General features: G+C 35.2%; 3 protein-coding genes across 9 annotated transcripts in view; 1 reads left to right on the forward strand and 2 right to left on the reverse strand.

Annotated features, from left to right (window-relative positions):
- shep (alan shepard) overlaps nucleotides 1-13912 on the reverse strand; it is a 46322-nt gene extending 32410 nt beyond the window's left edge. For 3 of the 7 annotated variants that reach the window (XR_010752465.1, XM_066396776.1, XM_066396752.1), the window contains exon 1: nucleotides 5126-5486. Coding sequence is in view for 5 of the 7 variants with exons in the window: in XM_066396776.1 (XP_066252873.1) it covers nucleotides 5126-5191 (66 nt within the window). In the remaining 2 variants the exon portion in view is untranslated. Of the gene's footprint in view, nucleotides 1-5125; nucleotides 5487-13505 lie in introns of those variants that run through there. The other 4 variants (XM_066396805.1, XM_066396767.1, XM_066396786.1 and 1 more) reach the window with 4 other exon arrangements.
- A 352-nt stretch (nucleotides 13913-14264) lies between these two features.
- Nucleotides 14265-18682, reverse strand: RNaseZ (ribonuclease Z). Its single transcript, XM_066392408.1, has 15 exons — nucleotides 18307-18682; nucleotides 18062-18248; nucleotides 17851-18009; nucleotides 17307-17421; nucleotides 16909-17181; nucleotides 16704-16848; nucleotides 16478-16649; nucleotides 15912-16015; nucleotides 15708-15859; nucleotides 15589-15649; nucleotides 15369-15531; nucleotides 15163-15312; nucleotides 14917-15106; nucleotides 14636-14859; nucleotides 14265-14469 (listed from the first exon to the last, which is right to left on the reverse strand). Exons 1-15 carry the CDS (start codon nucleotides 18576-18578, stop codon nucleotides 14305-14307), a joined length of 2532 nt encoding a protein of 843 aa, XP_066248505.1. The 5' UTR covers nucleotides 18579-18682; the 3' UTR covers nucleotides 14265-14304.
- A 2192-nt stretch (nucleotides 18683-20874) lies between these two features.
- Nucleotides 20875-25409, forward strand: LOC136413347 (putative leucine-rich repeat-containing protein DDB_G0290503). Its single transcript, XM_066396855.1, has 8 exons — nucleotides 20875-21035; nucleotides 22521-22689; nucleotides 22749-22919; nucleotides 22974-23319; nucleotides 23644-23956; nucleotides 24018-24185; nucleotides 24696-24912; nucleotides 24967-25409. The coding sequence occupies exons 1-8, from the start codon at nucleotides 20965-20967 to the stop codon at nucleotides 25198-25200; spliced, it is 1689 nt and encodes a 562-aa protein (XP_066252952.1). The 5' UTR covers nucleotides 20875-20964; the 3' UTR covers nucleotides 25201-25409.
- The last annotated feature ends 1813 nt before the right edge of the window (nucleotides 25410-27222 follow it).

The raw sequence follows: 27222 nt of genomic DNA on the forward strand, positions 1-27222 counted from the left end.
TAAGTTTGCCAAGCAATGACGAGACTGATTGAGATTTAATATGCCTATGTCAGAACAGATTTATCTAAGCCACGTAATGACTTTTCGAATTTTCATTATCAACAAGCCAGTCAATAAGGCGAGAGGGACGTCCGGTGGACAAATGTACTTATCTCGTTAAGATAATATAGACACAATGGTCCAATAGTGGCGCGCTAGACGTTTTGCCAACGATAATGATACGACGATGAGAAAATAATGCAGTCATAAAGATAATTGTTCATAATTGAAATGGAACCTTTATGAAGAATTTATATTAATCATAAAATGACTGGTGTCCCAGTAATATACCTAGAAATGTACAAAGAAAATTTACATATGTGATATACTGGGGGTGACATATTATCATGGAGATATTTCAGGAGGCGATAGTACTGTGCAAAATTATTTTAAAAAATGCTAATAGACCCATGGTCAAAAACGCACTATTTTCGATATACGGGATGGTAAATTTTCACATTTTTTCTCATATTTTGCGATTTTCTCCCGTATGCCTTGAGTTACGATTTTTGAAAATGCAAAACGTCAAAAATCAAAATAAAATTATTGAAATGGCTGAAATTCAGCCATGGCATCCTAAATTAAAAGTATGAATACGTAGACTGGGACTTTTTTAATTTGCACCGATAGATAATTTTGCAAATTCTACGAAAACGGCGAAAGATACGAAAATACTGCAAGAGACCAAAAAAATAAAGAACCGACGAAAGAATTTAAACCTTTTATTATTTTGCAGAACATTATCGCCCCTTGAAATATCTCCATGATGATATGTTACACCTTGTATATATGTATTAGGTGTACAACTTTGCTTCCGCCGTTTTTTTTCCGAATTTCGCGATTTTATTGTAAAAAACTAATTATACCTTTAGGATCCAAAGTATTGTCCATCGCTGGCCACTACTTTCTCCCATCTTTCGGGCAGCATACGAATCCCGTGTTGAAAAAATTGGACATCTTTTGAAGCGATCCACGATTCTATCCAATTTCTTACTTCTTCATAAGACCGGAAGTGTTGGTCAGCTAGCCCATGTGCCATGGATCGAAACAAGTGATAATCAGAAGGAGCTAGGTCAGGAGAATATGGCGGGTGGGGTAGGACTTCCCATTTCAATGTTTCCAAGTATTTCTTGACCACTTGCGCAACATGGGGTCGAGCATTATCGTGCTGCAAAATCACTTTATCATGTCTCTCGTTGTATTGCAGCCGTTTCTTTTTCAATGCTCGGCTCAAACGCATTAATTGGGTTCGATAAAGAGCACCTGTGATTGTTTCAGTTGGTTGTAACAGCTCATAATATATTACGCCGAGTTGATCCCACCAAATACAGAGCATGATTTTGGAACCATGAATAGACGGTTTGGCCGTCGACGTGGAAGCATGGCCGGGATATCCCCAAGTCTTTTTGCGTTTGGGATTATCGTAATGAACCCATTTCTCGTCCCCAGTCACAATACGATGCAGAAATCCCTTCCGTCTTTGCCTTGCAAGCAACTGTTCACAAGCGAACAGACGCCTGTCAATATCTCTTGGTTTCAACTCGTACGGCACCCAATATCCTTGCTTCTGAATCATTCCCATGTCTTTGAGGCGTTTTGAGATTGTTTGTTGAGTCACTCCCAATGATTGTGCCAATTCTTGTTGACTTTGACACGAGTCTTCGTCAAGTAATGCTTCCAAGTTCGCATCTTGGAAAACCTTCTTTCTTCCACCGCTATGTTGGTCTTCGACGTGAAAATCACCGTTCTTGAAGCGCTGAAACCACTCACGACATGTCCTTTCACTAATAGTGGCTTCCCCATAAGTATCTGAGAGCATTCGATGAGCCTCAGCAGCAGATTTCTTCATATTGAAGCAGAAAAGTAAAACCTCCCGCAAATGACGAGAATTTGGCTCGTACACTGACATTTTCAATTGCGAATAACTTTATGATGAAGACACAAATAGACTAATATTTTTATGAGGTTATGTTAACAGGTGCCCAAGGCTCCTGCATGCCCACATGGGGTTATTTATTTCGATCATTACTTACCGCTACATACATCTATTCAAAAACGGCGGAAGCAAAGTTGTACACCTAATATATTTTTTAATATTGGTCATTATCGATTTCTACAAGGAAATCTAGGAACCATAACACACGTGCAAATTCTCTGGGATTCCGAAATAATAATGAATGCCGAAGTCAAAGAAATACTACTTCGATACTATCAGTTTGATCCAGCTGTTCTAGCGGGTCCGGACATAAAAGATTAACGTGCAATAAGTAATTCGAGCAAGTGAAACTGACCCATTCCAATCCAACCTGCGTTTTATTAACGACCCAACGAAGCGTAATTTTGCAACCGAACCCGGATGCTCTCCTCGTACAGTAGAAACTACGCCTTGGGGCCCCGTTTTGCAATTTTATTAATGACGAAGCCGTGAGAGATCGATAGTTCTATCCTATTCATAATTACTTTTCTCTTTTAGATGAACGTGAACATTCAGATCGCGGAATGCAGGAAAAAAAAACAGAATGGGAGGTTTTCATGACTGAAGCTCGAGATCGTAGACGTGACGTGGAACCTAAAGTTTTAACCAGGTAGATGTACGATGAGGGGGCGAGGGTTTGGTTAACGCAGCTTTTTAAAGCTCAACTTGAGGGAAGTGCAAAAATAAGAAAGCCAGCAATTCTGATGTCAACTATATTTCTTAAATTTTATTTGACTGGGAACTGTTCTGGTTAGGGCGATATCAAAAATATAAACAAACCGACGAAGTAAGGAACAATTCACAAGCTCAAATCGCATTTGAGACATTTGACCGATCACCTAGAAAGAAATGGACGTAACAAATAAACGTAGCCGACATTCTGCTAAAATTAAAATGAGTTACATTTTTGGCCGGAAGGCCGCCACGTATTGATGACCTTATAACATAAAGACATTGAAATTGAAAGGGATATTAAATTATAATAATTGACAGGACAATTTGCGGCTTAGAATCATTTAGCATACTCAAGATAAGAGAAAAGACGTAAGAAATCGGGAGGATGTCACCTCGAGGGAAAAATTACTGGTGATTTTAGTATAAACCCATCGGAAATATAGAGAAATTTAGTGGAATTTGAGCGAGTTTGAAGAAATTTACGTGAATTTTTAGACGTGCTAAAATATTTAAAGGAATTTAGGCAGGCACATAGGTTCATAGTACGGTGCATCCAAGAGGAGAACATGGGGATCATGGTTTGTTTGGGGACATGGGGATCTCGTAAAAAGTAATAGATATGGACTTAGCTAAGTGAGAAAAGAATTGCGCATTATTTAAGTTATGGTAAGAAATAGATGAAAAGAAAAACTACTTTTCAATTACAGTTATTTATAGGTTCATCATATAAAATTTTCATTTCTAACACCAGTGGGTAGAGCCAATTCAGCTCTTTAACTGCCATTGGAAGTTTTCTAAACTGTCAGATGTGACATTTACGACGCCATATTGAATTTAATCTTAAATAGCAACTACATCATCACATGACTATCACATAGTCTTTTTTCAAAAATATGTGATTATATAGACATTACTTAAATGGTTTTCACTTTACAGGAGGAAAAAATTATTCATTTTTGAATATCATTTCAAATCGATCTTTTCGACTCACAATTTGTAGGAAAGTTTTGAATCGAGTAAGAGACTTGAAATGATCTTCAAAAATCAATAACGTTATTCCAGCTGTAGAATAGACACTAGTAACACTGACACATATAAAAATATATATTTTTAAAAACAGGTCTATTAGTTCCATGAACTGATGGTAAAACTCAGTATGGTATATTCCCTAGGATATATGAAACCTTCATGTCTCTATCTTTCGCCCTTCTCTCAGACACCAACAGAAACTATTAAAAACTGAAACTATTTAACCATGTCCTTAACATTGGCATATGTCGAACAGCTATGTTTTGATTGCTATTGCATAACTGTTGTGAAGGGTGCCAATTTGCATGGCACTGCATTACAGTCTAGCAATATGCACCACGGTCCACGTCATGTGTGCGTAAATGTGCTATGTAGCGTAAATTATTTAAAATATTCCCCATAGTCTTAAAACGCTCATTTACAGGCGAACTTACGGGTTTTTGTAATTTCCAAGGCCGCCGCGCTTAGTACATATTTCTATACTGGTCGCCACAATTGTGTTGGCCTATCCGCTACCTATAAATTTCTTGAATAAAAATAATTACTACTTTTATAATACCATTTTTTATTTTGCAGTTCGATATACGGGGCGTTACTACAATGTTCAGTTAAGAAGCGATAGCTGTTAGTTATCGCTCAGCCCGAATTAATTGACAGATAAAGCGTTTCTTAAACTGCAATTTAAGTTTAACAACCAACAGTTAAAGTAAGGACAACTATGTGATTGCAGTTGAGAGGGACCTTTGATTTATGGTTGCCCTTGACCGTAAGTTTTATTTCACGTACTGTTTTAACAGGACATTGAAAACCCAACTCTTTCCACCAATCTGATGTTAACTGATCCGCCTACTTTTTTCTAGCACCTTGTATACCATAAATGCTGTTGATTTGTTGACTTAATAGTCTGTATCACTAGTTTCAGGCAAGAGATAAGTACCGTTAATCTTCAAATACGTATACACACAACCCAACACACAAACATAGCAGAAAATTGATAGAGATAAGAGCGTTGAAGTGGTTTAAAATCATAAGTAGCACAAAAGTTGGTTAAGACAAGTTAATTCTGGATATTATGAAATATTTTCACGAAAACATAGAAACATGAATTCATGCTTCCGGATGTGACAACCGCCCATAGATACCTTTATAATTCTATAAGAAATCTCAATAAAGTTACCAAAAAAAATCTGGCATATGGATGGTGACCGAATCGAAAAGAGTCGAATGTAGCACATACGCAAAAATGCAAGTTGCAAATGCGTATTATGCGAGTTGCAAATTATGCAAATTTCTAGTTAAATTTAAGCAATAATAAATGAAATTCCTTAGATGCTCAGAGCAGTCAATTGGTACGTATTGGGACGGCTGGTGAAAGGAGGTGCCCGATGGGGTACATTACCAACCTACCGTCATCTTATTGTAATTAATCTTATTCCTAGGAGTCGCAGTGCTACTATCCATTCGAACCGCCATAGTAGAAAGAAGTATCACAGATTAGGTTGCATCAATAAGTCAGGGTGTGTCTGCGGTCTAGGTGAGGGTCATCGCACACTAGTCAGAGGTCATTTCGCGGCACTTCTCGATTGTTTTTGAGTACCGTGAGTTTCGGGGACCGGTCTATTGGCCGCCCGAGATCGCATCCACGACGGATTTCGTTCGCCACTCCCCTCGTTTTTAATCAGTCACAGACACCATTTTGGATTCGGCTGGCCGGCCGTCGTGGATGGTTCCTGCCGTCGCCGCGAGGGGACGCCGCTTCCTGCGACGCCTCCACCGCGCACTGACCGGTATATCCGCGGGTTGATGTGCCCGCGTCCCGACGGCAACGTCCCTGATTGTTATACCAGGTTTGTTATACCAAGGGGAGTTGGAAAGTTGTCAAACGGGATTTCAACATGGAAATGAAACAAAAAAACTCTTTCTCTTGAGAGTTCCCATGAGCGACATGGAGCATTATTTGAAATTTGACCTTCTTAGTTTTACTGAGTAAAGCGCAAAAACATTTTCATAAACATTTCCACAGGAAAAAAATGCGTAGTCATTTTAACGGCAGTCATACATATGCAAGATGATTCAGATTTTAATCGATAAAGTTTAATAGACGATAGAACGCAGAAAAATAAAAAGAAAAGTTCACTCAACTTGTATGATTTAAAACTTCTTTGCCCAAACACAGGGTGTCAAACTTTTAAAATTCTTTATGTTTTTTGTCAATAACTCCTAGAGTTTTTGAGATAATTTAAATAGAATTAAGCTTAGCAATCGTGATCACGACGAACCCTTTTTTCCTAACTCCAATGTTTTCAAGTTAACAACGCAAAATCGTGGAAACTTTCTTTAACACTCTGTACTTCACACTTTAACAATCTATAGCTCCACAAGGCTTTGCGATAGAGAAAGCGCATTACACTTTCATTATCCTACTTTCAAAAGCTCTATTAAATGGCCTCAATTTTTTTATTTTCAAAGATTTCAAGTCAAAAAAAAAAAAAAAATTGAGTTCCAAACCTAGAATACAAAAGTGCAAGTCATTTTGTTTTAACGCGAGTGGTTTCCGATTTACAGTCCTTTAAAAGGTAACAAGTTCGGCTCTCCAAGGTCATTTGGTTTTGGGTATTCCAAATGTGCCTCAGGTACAGGGGTTGTCCTTCAAAAATATCATGACATCACTAACTTCGACTAGATCTCGCAATGACAGAAATATTTGTAGTGTTTTTCCTGGTCACATCCATAAATAAGATCTTTGTTCAAACTTGTAGTGGCTAAATGATGCGTAATGTGAGTGTAAGAACATACCACCCCATTTCCACATTAGATGTGTAAACCCTTTTTCCGAACTTCCTCGCCAAAGAAATTGAAAGTTTTTCATGTACGTGCTTTCCTAAGTAAACCCCTGTTTCCCGAGATCCCGAATTCCTGTATCCAACGCCCCCGAACTAAGAAATAATTCCACAGCTGTCCTCTGAAGGCATAGTCGCTGCCCCAGCGACGTCTAGACTTCGGATCCGAAAGGGCTTTAACCCTTAGCCGGTACGATGCGGAAGCTGTCTGCAGGCTGACGCCCCCTTCGACTTACACGAATAAATCTCGCTTTAAAAAATTCACCCACCATATTCCGGGTGATACGGTAACTATTTTTAGACTGATGGCTACATTAGCGGCTAGGAGTTGTCTTGTTAACGTTACACAGGTCCCCTAAAAGATCCCGTCTCTTGTGCTCGATTGAATGACACTTCCGCTTATGGGGTATTAAAAAAGACGATGTGTCCACAATTTCCATAATATTTAGGAATGTAGAAAGCTGCGTTCGAAAATCACCAAAATAAGCAATTTTGGGGACGTCGCGACCTACCCCGAATAAATAGATCGGCAAAACGACTGCGCAGCAGACTTTCACCCGAAGAGACAAGATCAGGATAGCGGGCGAGGCCATCGACCTGGGCGTTGCATCGGGTTATTATTTGGAAATAAGCGAGGAATCGATGATTCAATACTGTTTTTGGAAACTTTTTCTTCTGGAAAAGAACCTCAAAAACTCAGTGGAAGCACCTGTAAGAAGCATCGAATCACACTCATACAACGAAAATTTCTAGTAAAGTCTCCACCTTCTCCTCTGTAAGATCATAGAAAGGGTAAAATACTTCTGAAGATGCTCTATGTGTATCCATTGAGAAATTTAAGTTGAGCCTCGAATCGAGTATGTACTCAACGCGCTGCCTCGGAAAAGCATCCAGATATTCGATTTTCCCACATCAGGAAGCCAGACTGCACCGCATACTTTGATTTATCTTCGTGCAGTTGCCATGGATTATCGATTTTCGTTTGTTTCCTGGAAACTTACGCTATGAAATGGATTCGTTTGTGGGCGCTCCGATGACGTCCATACATATCTATCTAGAAGGATATTATTGGAAAGTTCGTTGGAGAGTTTAAAACAAATGACATATTCAGTTTTGTTGAGAAGTTTGTCCTAAATTAGATGTTTAATATTCGATATTCCTAGATTAAAAATCACGGCTTGCCCTAGGAATAGGTACTGGTCTTCTGAGTTAACAAAGGGTGGTGACAGCGGTTGAATTTGACAAATAAGGAAAGCAAAAAATTTACCAAATATCTTATTTCGTTAGAAATGTACTGAATTTCCAACCTCAGTCATTGAATCGACCGCTTAGAAACTTATGGCGAATTCGGGCATCCGCACCGATGCGACAATATGGCCGGCGAAAGCTATCTGAACCTATCTAGTATCACACTTTTAACGTGTTACAAAACGTTACAATAAAACAAAGAGATGGAAAAAATTGGCCATGTTGCCACACATGTGTTCTGGCGCGGGTGCTCAAATTATCCATTAGGATCTCCAGCACATACCATATCATATGCAGCGTTAGGCCATGTTTCACAAAATAGGGCGCTGGCCTAACACGATTTACAGTTTAGAATAGACCTCACAGCTGTATAGGAATATCGATCCGAAGTTGATAGATGCCTGTATCGATCTTTTAGACAGAATATTTTTATCCAGGTAACTATCCAAAATCAGAACAAAACTAAACAATCGGTCTAGAGCATGGTAATTTCAATTTTTCCGCTTTGTTCTTCTAAAGATTTAAATCGATAGTTTCGATTAATATTAACGATCCTACGGCGTCGTGATGGAAAGTGACGTCATAAGCCCATGTCCAATTAAACATTTGTTAAATGCCTTTAACAAGGAGGCATCCGTGACGAAAAAAAGGCGGTGAATGTGGAATCCCAATCTCCTCTATTTGTCAAACTAAACGACAGATGAGGATTATGCCACAGATTGACTAAAAATTTAATTCCTATGCCATTAAAGTATACACTTTTTCTATATTTAAATAAATGTCCATGTATAAGGTGTCCTAATTTTTTTGGGCCAAAAATGATCTCAAAACTTCGTAGACATGCTTATTTCACGTTAATTGGAAGCTAGGTTTGGTTTCAACTATTTAAATTTTGAATTTTTTTATGATACCCGGAAAATTTTCTCAAAAAGGAAGAAACCGATGATTTCACTTTTTATAGAAATGGATTCTACTCAGAAAAACAATACAAGAAAATATAAGTCGTTTCTTAACCTAACCTACCGTTATCCACATATACAGGGTGAGTTTTTTAAGTGTGTCACATCAATATCTCTGAAGTTATGAGTTTTAGAAAAAAAAGTTTCAAATAAAAAAGGGATTGTATGAAAGGGGGAAACTTTTGGCGTCATCACTGTTTCGATTCAAGGTCATCTTCAGGCTCTAATCAAGGTCAACTTTGTTTTTTCAAATGGAAACCCCACATTTTTTTGACAGATTCTGATTTGTTGTTCAAAACAAACATGTTTTTACTTGAAAAATTTTTTTATTCATTTGATAGTTTTGGCACAAATTGACATTTTTAAATAATTTTGTTCTAACGAAAAAGCTTGTATCGATACATTCAAGAGAAGAAATTTTAAAAAAACATAATTTTTAAACAATTCAATCAAATAAGTGTTCAAAATGATGTCCTTCTACTTCAATGCATTTAGCGATTCTCACTTTGAATGACTGTTGGATATTCCAATATGTTTCTGGTCGAATAAAGAAAGTATAAAAAAAAACGTAATAAATAGATGTTTTATCAATTTGTAAACAAGTAGGACCCACAGTCCTACTCACTTACAGTTTCAATTCAGTTTTAGAATAATAAATATTGTAAAATGGCAGTGCGATTTTCAAAAGACGAAAAAATTGAAATTATTTTTGCTTATGGCGAATCAGGTAGAAGTCCTACTGCAACGGTGCAGCGTTATGCCGAGCGTTTCCCACAAAACGTACTTCCGTCATGTACTTTTGTCAATAAAATTGTGAGTTTATTTCGAGCAACAGGAAGTGTCGAAACACAAAAAAGAGCACGCTCAAAGACTGTTGTTGGAAATGAAGACAATCAAATTGATATTTTAGCTGCCATTGCACTTGACCCTCATGTAAGTACTCGCCAGCTAGCTGAAGAGTCTGGTATTTCACAAAGTAGTGTTTGTAAAATTTTAAAAAATCATAAGTTTCATCCTTGCCACTTCTCTCTTCATCAAGAACTACATGGTGACGATTTTTAAAACCGAGTTACCTTTTTTACTTGGGCTCAAAGAAAAATCAGACAAAATGATGATTTTTTCTCGAATGTGTTGTTTTCGGACGAGTCTGGATTCACAAACCATGGGCAAGTTAACAGACACAACATGCATTACTGGGCTGTTGAAAATCCCTATTGGTTACGAGAGGTGGAAAACCAGCGTCCATGGACTGTGAATGTTTGGTGAGGCATTGTAGGAGCACATTTAATTGGCCCTTTTTTTATCGATGGAAATCTTAATGCTGCAAAGTATCTCGATTTTTTAAGACATGACTTGACAATACTTCTGGAAGAAGTAAATTTAAATCGACGAATGACCATGTGGTATCAACATGATGGGTGCCCAGCTCATTATGCAACAGTTGTTCGGGAAAAATTGGATGAAATGTTTCCCCAAAAGTGGATTGGTCGTGGTAGTTATGTTAACTGGCCAGCACGTTCACCAGACTTAACATCTCCAGATTTCTTTCTTTGGGGGTACTTAAAATAAATTGTCTACGCTGAAGTGCCAACAACTGCTGAAAACATGAAAGAAAGAATAAGAGTAGCTTGCCGTAACATTCGACCAGAAACATATTGGAATATCCAACAGTCATTCAAAGTGAGAATCGCTAAATGCATTGAAGTAGAAGGACATCATTTTGAACACTTATTTGATTGAATTGTTTAAAAATTATGTTTTTTTAAAATTTCTTCTCTTGAATGTATCGATACAAGCATTTTCGTTAGAACAAAATTCTTTAAATATGTCAATTTGTGCCAAAACTATCAAATGAATAAAAAAATGTTTCAAGTAAAAACATGTTTGTTTTGAACAACAAATCAGAATCTGTCAAAAAAATGTGGGGTTTCCATTTGAAAAAACAAAGTTGACCTTGATTAGAGCCTGAAGATGACCTTGAATCGAAACAGTGATGACGCCAAAAGTTTCCCCCTTTCATACAATCCCTTTTTTATTTGAAACTTTTTTTTCTAAAACTCATAACTTCAGAGATATTTACGTGACACACTTAAAAAACTCAACCTGTATAGGCATCCGAGAACCGGTAAATCTAGATATCGCGGGGTGTCCTACTAACAAGAAGTTTTGAGAAATTTCCCGTAACGAGAGAACTAAAAACGATACAGGAATGCGATTTGCACAAACAATTTTTTCTTGAAAATCAAATCCAGGATACGTATTATCGTTTTTTAATAATTATTCCAGAACAGGATAAAAATCCGTCGCATTTAGGCCACCCTGTAGATAAATATAAGGGTCGCATCCAGCTTAGAAAGGGTGGACGCCTCCTACGCACCCCACGCCTTCAAGAAACGTGTTGCCCGTGAAGTATCTTCTTTTGGGCAGCGATTCGTAATAGTCCTTCGCAGGTATCAGTAATACCTCTTAGTTATAATATACCAGCTTTGACCCCTAAATATTCGGCCTTGCCGAGAAGTCATGTGAATACGGATTATGCAGTACCAGACAACTTAATGGTACTATCCATTGTTAATCAGCTTGAATTTGATATTTTTACAATTTACGCAGGGTTGGTTAAAATGAAAAAATATTATAGTAAAAGATTTATTAATATGTTAATTATTATACCAACTACTTTGCGTAAACAGTAAAAATTCCAAGCTTTAATTATTTCTCGTAGAAAATAAATCTTCTATTTACTTAAAGTGCTTGAAGGAAAAACCTTGGGATGGTTTCAGTCGCGACAAGAGCATGTTAAAAGGTCTTTCTCAGAATTTAAGTCCAAGATTCTCTAAATGCTTAGTTGTACAGGGTATCACTAATTCGATGGTTTTACGGGGTATCTCCATTATTAATGAAGATAGCAACATACGGTTTTCGCAATCTTGTGCTTGATTTTTATATAACCACAACTTACAGTGATAGAAACGTCATCATCATTTCGGTTTCCTAGATGCACGATAGGATTTTTTTAAATTCAGCATTTTAGGACCCCTCTGTATTTCATTTAACAAGGTATTGATAAAGTGAAAACCGGATTCTGATAGTTTTTGCTGTAAGATCCAGTGGTGTAGTAGTATTTTCTGTATCCTTGTCTTAACCACAATTGACTAAAATTATGATATTTAAAATGAGACATTCTATATATTATTAAATATTTTCAATTGTGTTACTAATAGCTTCTAACAAAAAAAAGAAAAACATTTTAATTATTAAGGTACATACACATTGAATGAAAATAGCAAAATTGTATGGATATTAATAATAATGAGAGAAAAAAGGAAATTCTACTTATTGTGATGGCCGATCGTTGAATAACTTGGTCTTTGTCCAAAGTGGCTCAGGTATTATCTGACTGTTTTTCAATATGAGTTGACATATGTTTTATCTTTTTCTCTCTCCTTTAAGTAACCTTTGTAGAACTTTACATTTTGGAGAATATTTCCATCCCATCAAACCTCTTAAGTACAGCCACTTGCTCTTCTGTACTGGGTATTACATATTAGATGGTTTATCAAGCTATTTCAATTATTAGAAATAAAACGTGTTTTAAGAAACTGTCATATTTTAGAGGCCCCCCTCAGGATTTCATTTATGCAAAAAAAATAAAAAAAGTAGAAATGAATTATCAAATTCTTGAAAGAAAAATTTTAGAATATTCTCCAAAAATTATTTAATGCAGAGGGAAAAAAAATGAAATATATGCCAGCTTGAATGGAAAAACAGTCAGATAATGACACTTTGCACAAAAACCAAATTATTCAACAGTTAGACATCAGAACATGTGGAATTTCCTTTTTTTCCTACTTATTATTAATGTCCATGTAGTTTTCTACGTTTTTTTAAATCAATGTTTGCATACCTACAAATTTTAAAGTGCTTTTTATACATAAGTTGCTTATTTATGTTAACCTTGTTTCATATATGTCCTGTCAAGATTAGAAATTATCCAAATAATCTTAATTGGTGGTGTTCTTTAGAAACTTTTATTCAAAACCAATTTTTTTTCCATTTAAATTTAAATTCGAGTCTCAAGAGAATATTCTCAGGAAATTCTCTTTACTGAGAATATTCTTGAGGAATAATCTCCCATAGATTGTTCTTGAGAATTTTACATGACTATAACAAAGTAATGATGGGCACTGAATTCAATCTCTGAACTGGAGATTATCACATGACTGAAAGCTTCAACAATCCAGTCTTATGAGTGCAAGCAAGAATGAGATTATAACTTTATGATGATTCTGTTTATTATTGTGCATAGGTATAATGATGCTTATGCTGGGATTATTCTTATGATAGTGGATACTAACTTATAAGATCCACGAATTTTTTAACATTGAAGTAGAGCCCAAGTAAGCTCTGCTGGAAAAAGTCTAATTTTGCTTAATTTAAAAATGAAGAGCTATATCATGGGAAGTCCTTTACTATGTGCTGTAAACAGACAGAACGCAAAATAACTAAAAATACATTATTCACTGAGCACATAGACCCAACCTTGCGATCTATGAATTATGGAGTAACGTCTGGAATAACCCTAATGCAAGTGCTTTGTAAGTACTTACATAAGTACCAATGCATATTTTACAAAGTTGATCATAAAACCATCCATTGGGACATATAGAGCAAACATTCCAACAAGGGAACTTCCCAATTGCCAAAGGCAAAAAGATATATGTAACTCTGGCAAAGACTTACCGTATTTGATTCCTGGATGCCTTGGACCGAAATTTTGACTATAAATTAGAAGGCACTTTCCGGCGGTTCTATTCCACGACACAAAATCAATGGAACGAAAAAATAATGTAAAATCACGGAAAATTCAGCAAGAATGCATACGCCCTCCCGAATTTGACAGATGTCAAAACGCCCCAAATAAAAATATTTTCTTGGAAACCCGGAGGAGACAAATCTTTTGAAGAAGTTTCTGTAGGTTTTACAGTAAGTAATACTACCCGGAACGCACTAAACCGAGTGAAAAACTTTGAATAAAAGAATTTTTGCAACCCGAACAGCATCCGACATTTCTGTATGATTCTGTAACGTCATCAAGACATACAAGAAAAAGATGCAAAATGCAACTGGAACGGTGTACGGTATGCGCATATGAGGGAGGACGTCAGCTGGATAACTGACGTTTACTTACTAATTCGATTGAAAAAGATTACTATCATCCAAACATGTTGCGTTACTTCACAGTCCTTTGATTATACTTTGGCGTAAGAGAAAGATACAACCTACTCCAACGAACTAAAATCAAGAACAGGTTGGTGGCGCCATCTCTTAGGTAATAGATTTTTGTAAAAGAAAACTACAATATCTACAAGGATAATTTTAACATATATATATGCTTATTTTTAAGAACCCATAAAGGAATCATTTTTAAATTGTTTTAACATTTTATTTTTCAACTTAAAGTCCATGTAAGTAAAAATCTTCCATAAACTAGTAGTCTATATATTTGACAATTCAACGACTCTCTAATATAAGAAAAAAATCAGCTGGTTGTTTTTTGAATTTTTATCCGTTCTATCGAAGCTTGCCGCTCGTTCTTAAGTTGCCTTTTAATAGCCTTAGTTTCCATCTCCTCGTAATGTTCTGCAAACATCATCTTTAATGCAGGATAAAATAGCGGAACCAGTGGCAATTCATCTAGTTTCACCTAAAAATACAGTGAAAATCTAAGGATGAGTATATCAAACTCTGACGATCAATTTATAATAAGACAATTTCTATAAGCACAATGGATTCAGAGCATTGGCCAATTTCCTCATTTTTAATCAATCAAGGAAATCATCTGGGTGAAAGTGTTGGAAACAAGCACGTACCTGCATATTATCAAATGCTATGCTGACATTATCTCCAAAATTTTCATTAAATCTGGGCAATTTGGCGTACCGTTGACTGAAATGAGTCAAAACAATATGTTTCGCGTTCATATTTCGACCAATTTCGATGGCCTGGGACGTGGTTGAATGCATCTTCACCACTGCCTCGTTTGACAAATCATCTTCCATGGTCGCTTCATGTATTAAAACATCCGAATTTTGACCTAAACATAAAAATGTTGAGCTCCATTATCAAATACTGCTGACTACATTAAACTCACCCAAATGCACCAAATTTTCCGATGGCATGGTGTCTCCGGAATATGTGAGTTTGTAGCCGGATTTATGTAATATGGACACTCCAAAAGCATTAGGACAGTGTCGAACGAAACATGTATTAATATCGGAAAACTGTAGGTCACTCAATAATTTTCTTAGCTTGTCCTCCGGATAAGTATGTCGGTTCAACAACTGGAAAATCCATCATTATGATATACAGATAAAAATATGTCATAATAAGGTTTTACCAAACTGTCATTTGGAATTAATACATATTCATCTTCGATGGTTTCAAAACATTTGTCATAAAAAGTTAACCAGGTTAAAATCTGCTTTGGAGCAATCAAATATAAAGGTTGTTTGTCAATATTTGAAATATGCAGAGCCCTCCTCCTACCCTGGATAATTAGAATTTAAATATTTGAAGTTTAACTATTAGTATGTAGGTAAAGACCTGTAATAAACCAAGGAGTCCAATATGATGATCCGCATGCAAATGCGAAATATAAATTGCATCAATATTAGTCAACACTTCGTTTCCTTTATTCGTTCCAAAGAACCTTAAAATCTGGCCGTAAGTTCCTTCGCCACAATCCATTAATATGTTGCTAGTTTCACTGAAATATCAGGTAGAATTTAGCCCGGGAAAAATGCCTGAAACAAGTTTCCCTTACCTTATTTGTAAGAGGATTCCACTGGTATTTCTTGTTTTATTTGGAATACAGGAGCCCGTGCCTTAAAAACAACAATTGATAACACTGTAATTATATGATTCTAAAAATATTTTTCTCACCTAAAAACAATAATTTTGGAAACTCTTTAATATTCAGTTTAATTCTCGACACCTCCAATGTTTGGTGTAAGTCCCTAACAACGTCCGAAAAGTTCGGCAATAATGATGTTTCACTTAAGAATTCTTGCATATCTAAGTTTATATGCGAAGAGCTGGAAGATACTATCAATGACAAATATGTAAAGAAAACCGAGACAAAAATACCTGTCAAATCCTTTTTTTGGACGCAGATGGTAACTGCTCAAACCTCCAATATACTTAAAGCTATGATCACTAATGTCAAATTTGGTCTTGAGGTCTTGATTAACCTGAAATATACTGTATTACTTATACAGAGTAGATACTCTATATAATAAGATTATTGGGATCACCATCGATTTACTATAGAAAGACTATGGTTAAGGAAAAAGAACTGATGGATGGAAGGTGGCTAGACAGCAACTATACCGACTTTTTAAATATCAGTGTTAGTACATTTTGTTTAATTTGAGGATCAACATAGTAAGTACCTTCAATTTACCTATTTAACTGAGCTAAAATGTTCCAAAGAATAGGATGTGGAATATAATAAAAAATCGCTATCAGCTGTCGCATTCAAAATAAGAAAGTTAACAACATGTTCTCATATAATGAGGAGTGCAGTAATGTTGAATATACTACAATTTTTTTATACTAGAGCGATGGAATGAATTCCCAGTGGTATATCATATGTAATTCTCAGTATAATATAAACAGCAAAAACATCATTATAAAGTGCTTGAAAACCACACCTCATGCATTGCTGGAGTTCCTTTGTCACCCAATATCGGAAAAATATCAGATGAAAGCATATTTAGTTTATATTGTATCCGATGCACTGCCACACTTCCCATGCAGGTATTCATCTCGTTTATCGGTATGTGTTCGCAACTAGCGCAAAAGTCATCCATCCATTGTTTATATCTGAAAAATAACGCAATGCATACAAACAACGCGAATCAGAATTAAAATCCATACTGTGGTAACTTCATGACTTCTACTGGAGTAAAGTGTATTACCAAACAGGCAGCATCTTCATCTGAATTTGCAAATTTCTGATGTTTTCTAATTTCTGTACTGTTCACTAATGACTGTAGGTACTCTGGACCTGGGCAGTCCACAACTGTAACCATAAATAACAGGCATTGAATTCCAAACACATATAGATAAAAAGGTATTTTACCAATAAAAATCGGCCCGGGATCGTCAGAATCGCAAACCTCACATGACTTCACCATCCTGCCATCAACTAATGTCACATCTTCTCCACTTTTCAGTCTTCCCAATAGGGGTCCTGGAGGAACTCCTTTTTGTACACATTTATCTAAATTTAACGCTCCTGGACGAGGTTGCAAACGACAAATGTAGCACATGGAAATACTCTCTTTTTTATATTGTCTTAGTAAGTTTTCATTTAAAGTTGAAGCAGTATCTAGAGTAGATCTGCGTCCCTTATCTGCAATATATTATGACATATGGCCTTATTACCTCAAAACAAGAAAACTAAAAAGATATAGGTACCATCAGGATGAAGGGATTAGGAAGGAAATCTACTTCTATTGTAGTTTTGAGAATTCTTACATTCATATGGATAGTAATCTGTGTTGTCTTCAACTACAGCACCATTATCTCTAGATTTTGACAAGGATCTGCTTCTACTGGGCCTCCTGTCACTCTCTGTAGAGGTGGCTTCATTCTAAAAACAACAGAATTAAGACAGAGTTATTGAATCATCTATTCTATCTACAGACATCTATTCACCTAAATTAAATTCTAGTAAATTTTAATATATTTATAAAATATATAGCTGTCACAATAATGATAATTTGATATTTTTGAATTGATAATATTTCAAAAACTATCAGTTTTACCGCTATGGACACATACACCACAAAAGTCTATTCCAGTTAAATCCACTTTAATCAATATGAAATTTAAGTAATTTTTGTTTTAGTTTACAGTACCACAAATATATTTGTCCTTAGTATCACAGAATTAATATATACATATTTTATTTTTATTTAAATTATTTAAATTTCATATTGGTTAAAGTGAATGTAACTGGGGGATTAATTTTTTTATATATATGCAGTTTAATATACTTTTAAATCATTTCTTCACTAACCTGTTCAATTCCAGAAGATTCATCCTTCTTTTTATGTAATGAAACATACTTAACCCTCATAACATTGTCTTCAAAAATAGCTTTTTCAGAACAATCTGCCATTCTGATTTTTAAATCTTTAATAACAACAAATCTTCTTGTGGCTGAGAATATATCACTCTGTAAGGTCTAAATCAGCTGAATTTACCTTTATTACTAAAATAACACTCACCAGTCCATTGGGACCATGCAGTGTAATTTCTGGTACACCAACATCTTGAATTGTCAGGGCTGTTCCAGGCAAACCACCCATATTCTTCCATACCGACTGTGTTATAAAAATATGCTCCAATTTTGACAATTTTGTTTTATGCTCATGGGCCAACCTTTGAGTACCTTCACCACAGTTGAACAAATACCTTTTTCCACACTAACATTATCAATAAACATTCATGAAACATGAAATTGGCAACTTACCGACTTTGGTCAGAGAATAAATAGACAGCCCTCGGGGCTCCTTTAGCTCCACTGCCAAGAACTTGCAGGATTACTTTCCCTGGGGCATATTTGGCACTTTTTTGCTTAATTTTAATGCGTTGCATTTGTGCCTCGGCGATATGTTTATGCTCTTTGGGCATTTTAAGCAATAATTCATTAAATTTAGAATGAGATGACCGCTTTTTTGAGTAATCCCGCTGAATGGACGCTACAAAAAATCTAAAATATGTAGGTTTGAAGATAAAGTGCATTTAGGAACACAAACACACTTAGGTACTAATTGGAAAATAAAAGAAAAGGGGGTTTAAGCGGTTTTAGTTTAGGAACGATATTGTATGTTTTTATTATGTTTAGGTTAGGATTTAGGTTAATGGTATGCATCAAACTTTGAATTTGACAAGATGTCATTAGGATTGAATACAAGCTAAACCATCCTCGTTCAGTTAACTTCTAAACGAAGTTGGTAACACTGCGATCGTCACATATTTAAAAGAATATGGCGCCTACAACGCGCATTAATACTTTTGAAATTTTAAAATTGCTAAATGTTTTTCACACTGCATTCGCTTGCTCGTAGACCTCCAATTACCTCAAAGTTCAAATGAGTCTGTTATTCAAGTAAGTAGTTTGATGCTTCATCATGTTATACTCATTGTTTGTAATTTTTCTTTCTTTGCTGATACTTTTAGGATCTGCGGACAACAGCAGGTTGACTTTTAAAAACATAGCGCCAAGTTCCGAGCAATAGCCAATTTGAAATCTCCTTTAGTCTGTTCAATAAAGGGTAATTTTTCCTACATTTAGTAGTTTTAACTCCATTTTTCTTTCTAAGTTGAGCATCTCAAAAGGCCAACGTCACAATTACCATCCGCGTTTCTTCCAACTTAAGCAGTTTTAAGGGCCTATGTCACACATTCAACTTCTAATTAACCAAAGTATTTTGGGAGGTATAACAGAGCATTTAGAAAAACGTCCAATTTATAGTTTCAAAGTTTCCAGTTTCGCCTTGAGTTTCCATTCAACTAGGTCAGTGTGAGAACTACGCGTTTTGCAACAGTTTCAGTACGAATTTCCTTTGCTTCCGAGATACCTTGAGAGATACATGTTACAGTTTTTTTATTTGATTGTCAATCAAGAAAAAAACATCTTAATTTCAACCCCAATGTCGATTTAGGATTAAAATCATTTAACGGCTGATTGTAGACTCAAAATAGGCCTTTAGACATATCTAAAAAATTTCTAAACTGATGAATGTTGGATAAAAAATTATTAAGAATGCCCATTTATTATTATATTATATTGTATTTTTATTACGCACGCATTATGATCGAGATTTTATGCATACTACAGTGTACATAAAACAGTCTTTATGGTACATGTTTGGTTGCTAGGGAAACAATGTTACGGATACTATTTCAATTTCGACATGTACAAACTCTTTGATAACTTCCAAAAAATGTTTAACGCCTAAAAGCATGTATTAGTTGTAATATTACTACACTTGGGATGAAAAATGTTGTATAATATTCGTGTATAAGAACTTTAAAACCCTTGCGTCTTACAAAACACCGCTGCGCCTTGTCCTTAACAATACGTCGAGCGTGCTCTAAAAGCCTTCTTGCATTATAATCCGCTATTAAGTTATTTAGAGAGATAATAACTTTAATTTATTTGTTTACTTATTTTATACCTTTTTATATTCCAGATTACCTTTTGCTCTACAAACTTTGGATTGCTTTTTAGGTTCAACATACATATCTTACAAATATTTCCAGTACTGAAGTTTCGCTACAGCCCATTCGTCACCAATTCAAATGTTCAAGTGGCGGGAGAGTAATGAATTTTTAAATTCTCAAAATACTCTACATGAGAGGCGACGACGACTGCCAGACTGTGTTGAAGAACCATCCAAAGTGTCTGCAACAGGCAGATCGGCATATGCCGTTTCCTGCTTCTCAGTTACTTGATGCCTTTCATGGAAGTGCCATAAGTCTTACATATATTTGAAATAGTTTATTTATTCCCTGAGGTGTGTTAATATTATAGTTACACTTTAAATTTAGTATTTAACTGGGTAAGTCTTAAGTGTTATGGAAACCTGGATAGTCTTGTGCAGCGATCCTAAACATTTATTAGTAAAGTATAGTAAACTAAAGATTGGCTCGCCCTGTATTGTTCCTACTTTCTTAGTTATTTCTATGATAAAGTTGTGTTAGAAAGTTTAGTTTTGTATTGTACCGCAATACACCATCCTTAAGTTCGAAGTTGCGCAAAGAAAGCTTATTATAATTCCTATTCAACAGATAAGAAAACCTTAAGTTGTTTATATAGGTAAACAACTTTTAACTAGTATAGGAAAAATACAAATACTTAAAACAAGGAAATACTTTTCTAAATCCTTGCATATGAAGTAGATCAATGGTATTTTGCAATAACTGTATAATAACACACATAACGAGACTTCGTATGGTCCAGGGGTCAGGTCATTTAACCAATATCTTAATTATTTTGTATTGACACTATTTAGCAAAACAGTCATTAATTATTTATCACTACCCCAGAATAGATAATTATAAATTTACCAGTGATGCGTATTTATTCATGAGAAATTCTCTGTTCTAGAGAGGGACCTTCAAAATGTGGTTCGAAAGAGCAGTTCTCCTGATTTCTCTGCTATGTTGGATAGAAAATATAGAGGCTTCAGTCACGTAAGTTTAAACATAGGTAAACACCATGGGAATGATATTTTAAACTACATTTATTATAATCATAATTACTGTATTTTTTGTAAAAGGTTTGTTTCTCAGGAACCCCCCATGTACCTGAATAGTTGTTGACATCTCTAGTAGGAATTAATAGTTTCTTGATTTTATTTTTGTGGTAGGGCATAGATATACAATTGTGGGTATATGTTAGGTCGTATATCTATAAGATAGCTGCCTTGTAGAATATCTGGCAAGAAGAGTTTGTGAAAACTGACAGATTTGATCTCACTATAAAATTATGGTATACAGTTTTCTTAATAATTGATGATTCATTAAAGTTCATGGACAAATTAATGGAGAGTTCAGTTAATAGCCTTGGTGGCGACAGATAATTGGAGTTTATTAGGAATTCTACAAACTATGAACAGATGGACGTGAACTCTTTATTCTCTTGTCTCATTCTAAACTGGTATCTACTTGTTTTTGCAATAAAATATAATAGCTGAAAAATTCTTTGCAAAAAATAATTTTTCTTTCCAATCCCGGCACGTCACTGGTTTTTATGATTAGGCAGTAAACGTTTTTCAGTCTATAAAAGGCACTTAGAGCAATATAACCTCAGGAAATCATTGGCGTATCACGACATTTTTTTTTTGAAATAAGATTTAATGATAAAATTAAGACCTTATCCTTAAATTTTGGAAGGGAATCTAAGTCACAGTTGCCACGATTACGTGTTATGGTCACAATTTGTAAATGTAATTAATTCGATAACATCTAATCTCTTAATCGGTGGGTAAGCAATTACAGTTACGGTGATTACGTACTATTAAACCCCGTTTCCATTATGACAACTTATAGGAATTTTTTATTGCATACAGCAGAAACTCATAGCAACATTTATCAACTTTTTGTTTCCACCGAAGTAATTCGTAAATTGATACATTTAAGCTGTAGCTGTGGTAGTTTCTGAAAGAGTAACTTAGAGCTTCCATTGATATGTGACAAATCGCAGCAAAATTTTAAATACATTCAGTTGTAACTCAAACCTAATTGCAGATTAAATTAATAATTATAGATCGAATCTATAGTAATTATAAATGGAATCTACAATTACAACAAAACAAATGTGTAATTTGTTGTTACCCTTTTACGGCTTCGTATTCAACAACTCCCTTATTAACTTTTTGTTTTGTCTCTAAAGCTATATACGTTTACTCAATACAATCTTACCTATAATTAAACTATTAATAATGCATTTCTATTTCGTTTATTTTGATAGGCAAACCATGTTCGCGTTTTATGTTAAGCCCGAAATGCACTCTTCTCAACTCCAGGGGGTAAACGAACTTCTGTTTATTTTTACTTTTAAACCAAGGAAAATAATGAATTAAAGCTGTTGTGTGTGTATTTTTAGCTCTCTGGACTGCTTTTATGATACCATATAAAATTTCTCATTACCGGTTAAGTTTTGTTTTTATTATATAGGACTGAAGATATTAGATTGGCTATTCTCCAGATGGCGAACGTGGCCAGGAACACTGACGACAAGCTTGAAAGGCACGAGTTTAGGGAGAAGCAGCTGGGGGAACAACTTAAGAAAGGACTCATTAACATCGATAAAAGGATAAAGATGTTGGATCCCCTTAAAGGAGCGGTAAAAATGATCGAACTTTGTGGTGGTCTGGATCTAAATTCATAGTCGTTTATTTCTAGGTTAGCAGATTAGATGAAAGAGTAGCTGCAGTTGAAACTATTTTATTGCAAAAAGACAAAGAAGACAGAGACAGACAGCTACAGCAACAATTAATCTATGACATAGTTGTGGATATCCAAAGAAAGCTACCACAGTTATTGGATCAACTTAATCAAGATATCAGCCAGAAGGTTTTTATTTTGGCTTAAATTTGAAATGATTCTAACTAAAATATTCGTATAAAGGTGATGATAAGTGCGCCTCCGGCGGCAATTAGTGAGCCTATGATGACCAAAAAAGACTTCACTTCTATGGAAAAGGAGGTGGTCGACAAGATGGAAAGGGTGACTACAACGATTCAGAATATGGAGCAAGATCTGCAGAAGATTCGACAAGAAAACCTCAACAGTATTAACGATTTCAGCAATAAATCTAGCGAGAATTTAGAAAAAGTTAAGAGGCAGCTGGATAATAGCGAAAATCTGCTGGCCAAATACGAAAACAAATTAGCTGAATATAACAATCGGATTCCACAGATTCCAACGGTAGACTATAAGGAAAACGACGAATGGAAGCAAAATTTCCTCAGAGGTAATAATGTTTTCACACGAGCGTGGGGTAAAATAGATTTAACGCAACTGTAGCAATTTATAGCACATATGTGATAAAATTTTACCGCATGCCTAACAAAATAACACGTGTCAGATATTTATGGTCTGGCAATGGCAAATGGTAATTGACACTAATATTTAATTAAACTTTATCGTGGATAACATAAAGTATTAAATAACTAGCAGCAAACACTCAAGAGTTCATTTACTACACTGGATTACTACGTGAAGTTGGGCTCTGATCATTTATCTAACTTTAATTAGAGTGCGGCAAAATCGAAGTTGAAAAACATTTTATTTCTAGCACTTGATAGTCAAATGACCCAAGTAATCGAAATTGTAACCGACGTCAGACTAATCCAAAGCCAAATTGCTAGTTTGCCACAAAAACCAGAAATAGAAACTGTGCAAAATTTGACCTTTAGCAAACTGGAAGAAATCATACATCAAATGCCTTCAAATCACTTGAGATCTCTGGAAAATTTGGAGAACACCTTGAAGGTAGTCCAGGATCACGCTGTTAAGAATCATGATGCTGTTAAAAGTTCGTTCAATGAACTTACTGAGATTACCTCTCATTTAACTGAAAGCTTTTCTAGTAATTATGAGAATATTAGGTGTGTAACTTTAATACAAACAATACCCGATGTGTTCCGATTTTATAGGGTTGTGTTTCAGAACGGAAATTCAAAACTTAGGAAAAATGGAACAAGTTATCATGCAAACAGCAGACAGTGTTCTGGACACTAAAAGGCGTGTGGAATACGGGGTTCATCAAATTATTTCTGAAGTTGATAAGCATATGAAAACTGGAACTTCGGAAATTAATCAAGGAATTAATGAAAGGTAAAGTAAGTTAAACGGATGATTATTAAAAAAAAACCTCATAGTAGGTGGTGAAGTGTAAATATAGGGCGTTGATTAAGCGATTTGTTATTTAGCATCAAACATGTAAAATTATCTAGAATGTTCAATACACGGGTTCCGATTGATATTCGTAGGAGGATTTCATGAACCAAATCAGTAACTAGATGTGCTGACCAGAAGTTTTAAGCAAGAAGAGCGGAAATCCTCCACTACTTTATTGATGCAGATTCGCGGACGATCTGATTATGTCTAGACTAAATGATGCTTCAGATGTTTCCTGACATTTTGTCGAATATTATGTCGTGTTGGGAAAATTTCATGACATAACTTTAACTTAACTAATTTGTGCAAGAAAGATACTACTACTAAGCAAGAACTATATCCTGATGTCTATTTATTAAATATATCTCGGTCGTTTTCAATTCAGTATTAGTTTTGTGTTTAAATGATGTTTATCACTCTCTTGGGAAAACAATAAATTCTTTTTAGGTTTGAAAACTTTGAACTCTCAATCTTGGATGAGGAATACGGTGCTTTACACAACTTAACATCCAAAATCCAAGAAGAAATCGGCAGAGTATGGAGGCAAATTGGCATTATGCACCAGCAGATGAGCGCTAGCACTGACACATTAAATAAACTCCAAAATCAAACCGATGTTTACGTCAACGGATCCCTGGACGTTATGGACAGTATGAAGGGAAAAGTGAAGTCTCAATATATCAGATCTTCATATTGCTTATTAACCATATCCTTTTAGGTGACTCAAATCACTGGCAGAATGACGGAAGTGGACGAAAATTTGAATTTCCTTTTGGGCAAATTGTCGTTGCTGTCCCAAGAGTTTAACAGGATTAAATCAGGTTTAGGGTCTACTTTAGATGAAATTCGATCTAGTTTTCAGAAAGTGCAGGAAAAAATTAAAGACAAAGGTCCCGGACCACATAAGATTTCGAGCAATGAAGTTTTAGATTCATCACCTGGCCCTCAATAAATGGCGACAATTATGTGATGTGTATAAACACTTCCTAGGTTCAGTTTTTTTTTGTTTCCCAAGGACTTCAGTATGTGTTAATACATCTATTGCATGATTGGCTATAATCATTGTCTACTGTAGATAAGTTTTAAATATCTGCACAATTATACAATTATCAAAAAATATTTATGTGTAGGTTGGATAGAAATGCGGTTTTTTATGTGTACTGTATCAATAAACATTTTAAACTATAAATTAAATATATTGCCGTGAACGTGGTCCGGGAACAAGTGACTACTCGTTTTCATCTATCGTATAGTTATATTAATAATTTACTTATATTAACGCAAAATATAATTTAGTATGCATACCACAACATATTATAGAGGCTCCAACTCATCAACGTTAATTTTTTATGTCTGCGGCGCACTTTTATATACTTTTATTTATGGCACAAAATTTCCCGGCTTTAATGATGTTTTTCTCCGTTTTTACGAAGTTGGGATTTCCTACATTTAGGACTAACACGTCTTTTTCATCTACTATCGTCTCCTCTTGCTGTAAAGCATCATTCTTATAGTCAGCTTCAATGATTATTTCTAAAGCTAAAATTTTCCTGTATACTAAAAATTACGCCTTATGCTACTTTTAGGCTATTTGCTGTACCTTTTTGCAAATCTATGCCTCCCATATCCTGGTTTCGAATGATTTTCAATCTTTTTCGAAACGTGGAGGCAATGCGTTTCCTCTTGTAATCAGCTTCTATTTCCTGCTTAGTCCTGGGGACCCTTATTTTTATACAGCAGCAAATTAACACCACTGAAAATAACGAAATTTCATATTAGAATATTAAGTACAAGCTGTCTATTTGTCCTTGTATTACTAGATATCTCAGTTATTTGATGAGACATATGCCTAGCTTATACTTTTCAAGTAATAATTAAATTAAACTATATATTATTAAAATAGGGAGAATAGACTAGGCAATTGCCGTGTTCGCAATAGCATTGCATTGCAATCTGGTCTTCATAGATATGGGATGTTTTTCAAAAAGTTCATATTTTGGGAACTCCTATATTTTATTTATTAAAGAGGACATCAAAAAGATAAAAAGGGTGTCTGTAAAATTTTCCGAAAAAACCTAATTCTACACATTCAAGGCAAAAATTATTCATAAAGAGATTAACTTACTCAAAATGCCGAAAGAGCAAAAACAAATAAACATTAAATGCCAGTTTCTAAATTTCTGTTCCGGAAAAGTGGGTTTTTCGATCCAGGGCTCAGTATCACTGGTCGGGTTCGCTTCAAAGGTCGCCAAAAACATTTTTTACTATTCTCTAAATATTTAAAAGCCGAAGCAGGCACGAAACAAAACACAAGGGACGTGAAGGTCTTGAATGACCGCAAACTCGTGTGAGTATTATCCAGGCCGATGCCGCACCCCCGTGGCTAACCGTAATTAAGTTACACACCCATTTTTGTTTGCTGACATGGAATGTGTGAATTAATAACAATTATTTAGCTTTATAGTTGTATGTATTTCCAGTTTTTCTAATTCCATATCTTACTATGACCATTTTTCCATTTCGAATTGAACTTTTCAACTTTTCAGCATACAATATAAACCGAATCTTTCACATTTTGTTATTATTTAAATAGATAAGCAGTTTTTCTTATCATAAACTATATAGAGTTACCAGAGATAAAGAAGAAAGGTCCTTTCAACAGCTTTCTAAATATGCAAATGATTTTCGAATTTAAATAGTAGATTTGTATAAGTGGCTGCCTATACCATGCTTGTCTGGTATTTGCCTAAGCCATTGGCAGCAGTTCACCCATGAGTTCATTTGAATCATAATTTCATTTCAAGTTGATTGTGTTTTTTTAGCTTAATAAAACACTTGAGCGATTTTTTACTGTACACAGTTATTTGCTGAAGGATTTTCGTTAAAACAATAGCAGGTACATGTTGAAAATTGTAAAACCGATGTAACGCTCCTGCTGAATCATTTTGAATATCCCGCACTAGAGTCCGCACCC

Source organism: Euwallacea similis, chromosome 1, assembly GCF_039881205.1.
Source record: "Euwallacea similis isolate ESF13 chromosome 1, ESF131.1, whole genome shotgun sequence".
Lineage (NCBI taxonomy): Eukaryota > Metazoa > Arthropoda > Insecta > Coleoptera > Curculionidae > Euwallacea > Euwallacea similis.

Coding starts and splice junctions, on each gene's coding strand:
- RNaseZ (XM_066392408.1), bottom strand. CDS start 18,578: ATGCACTTTATCTTCAAACCTACATATTTTAGATTTTTTGTAGCGTCC. Junction 18,249..18,306: donor TTATTCTCTGACCAAAGTCG/GTAAGTTGCCAA, acceptor GTGTGGAAAAAG/GTATTTGTTCAACTGTGGTG. Junction 17,182..17,306: donor AGATTACTATCCATATGAAT/GTAAGAATTCTC, acceptor AATATATTGCAG/ATAAGGGACGCAGATCTACT.
- LOC136413347 (XM_066396855.1), top strand. CDS start 20,965: ATGTGGTTCGAAAGAGCAGTTCTCCTGATTTCTCTGCTATGTTGGATA. Junction 23,320..23,643: donor GAAGCAAAATTTCCTCAGAG/GTAATAATGTTT, acceptor TTTTATTTCTAG/CACTTGATAGTCAAATGACC. Junction 23,957..24,017: donor AGTAATTATGAGAATATTAG/GTGTGTAACTTT, acceptor GTTGTGTTTCAG/AACGGAAATTCAAAACTTAG.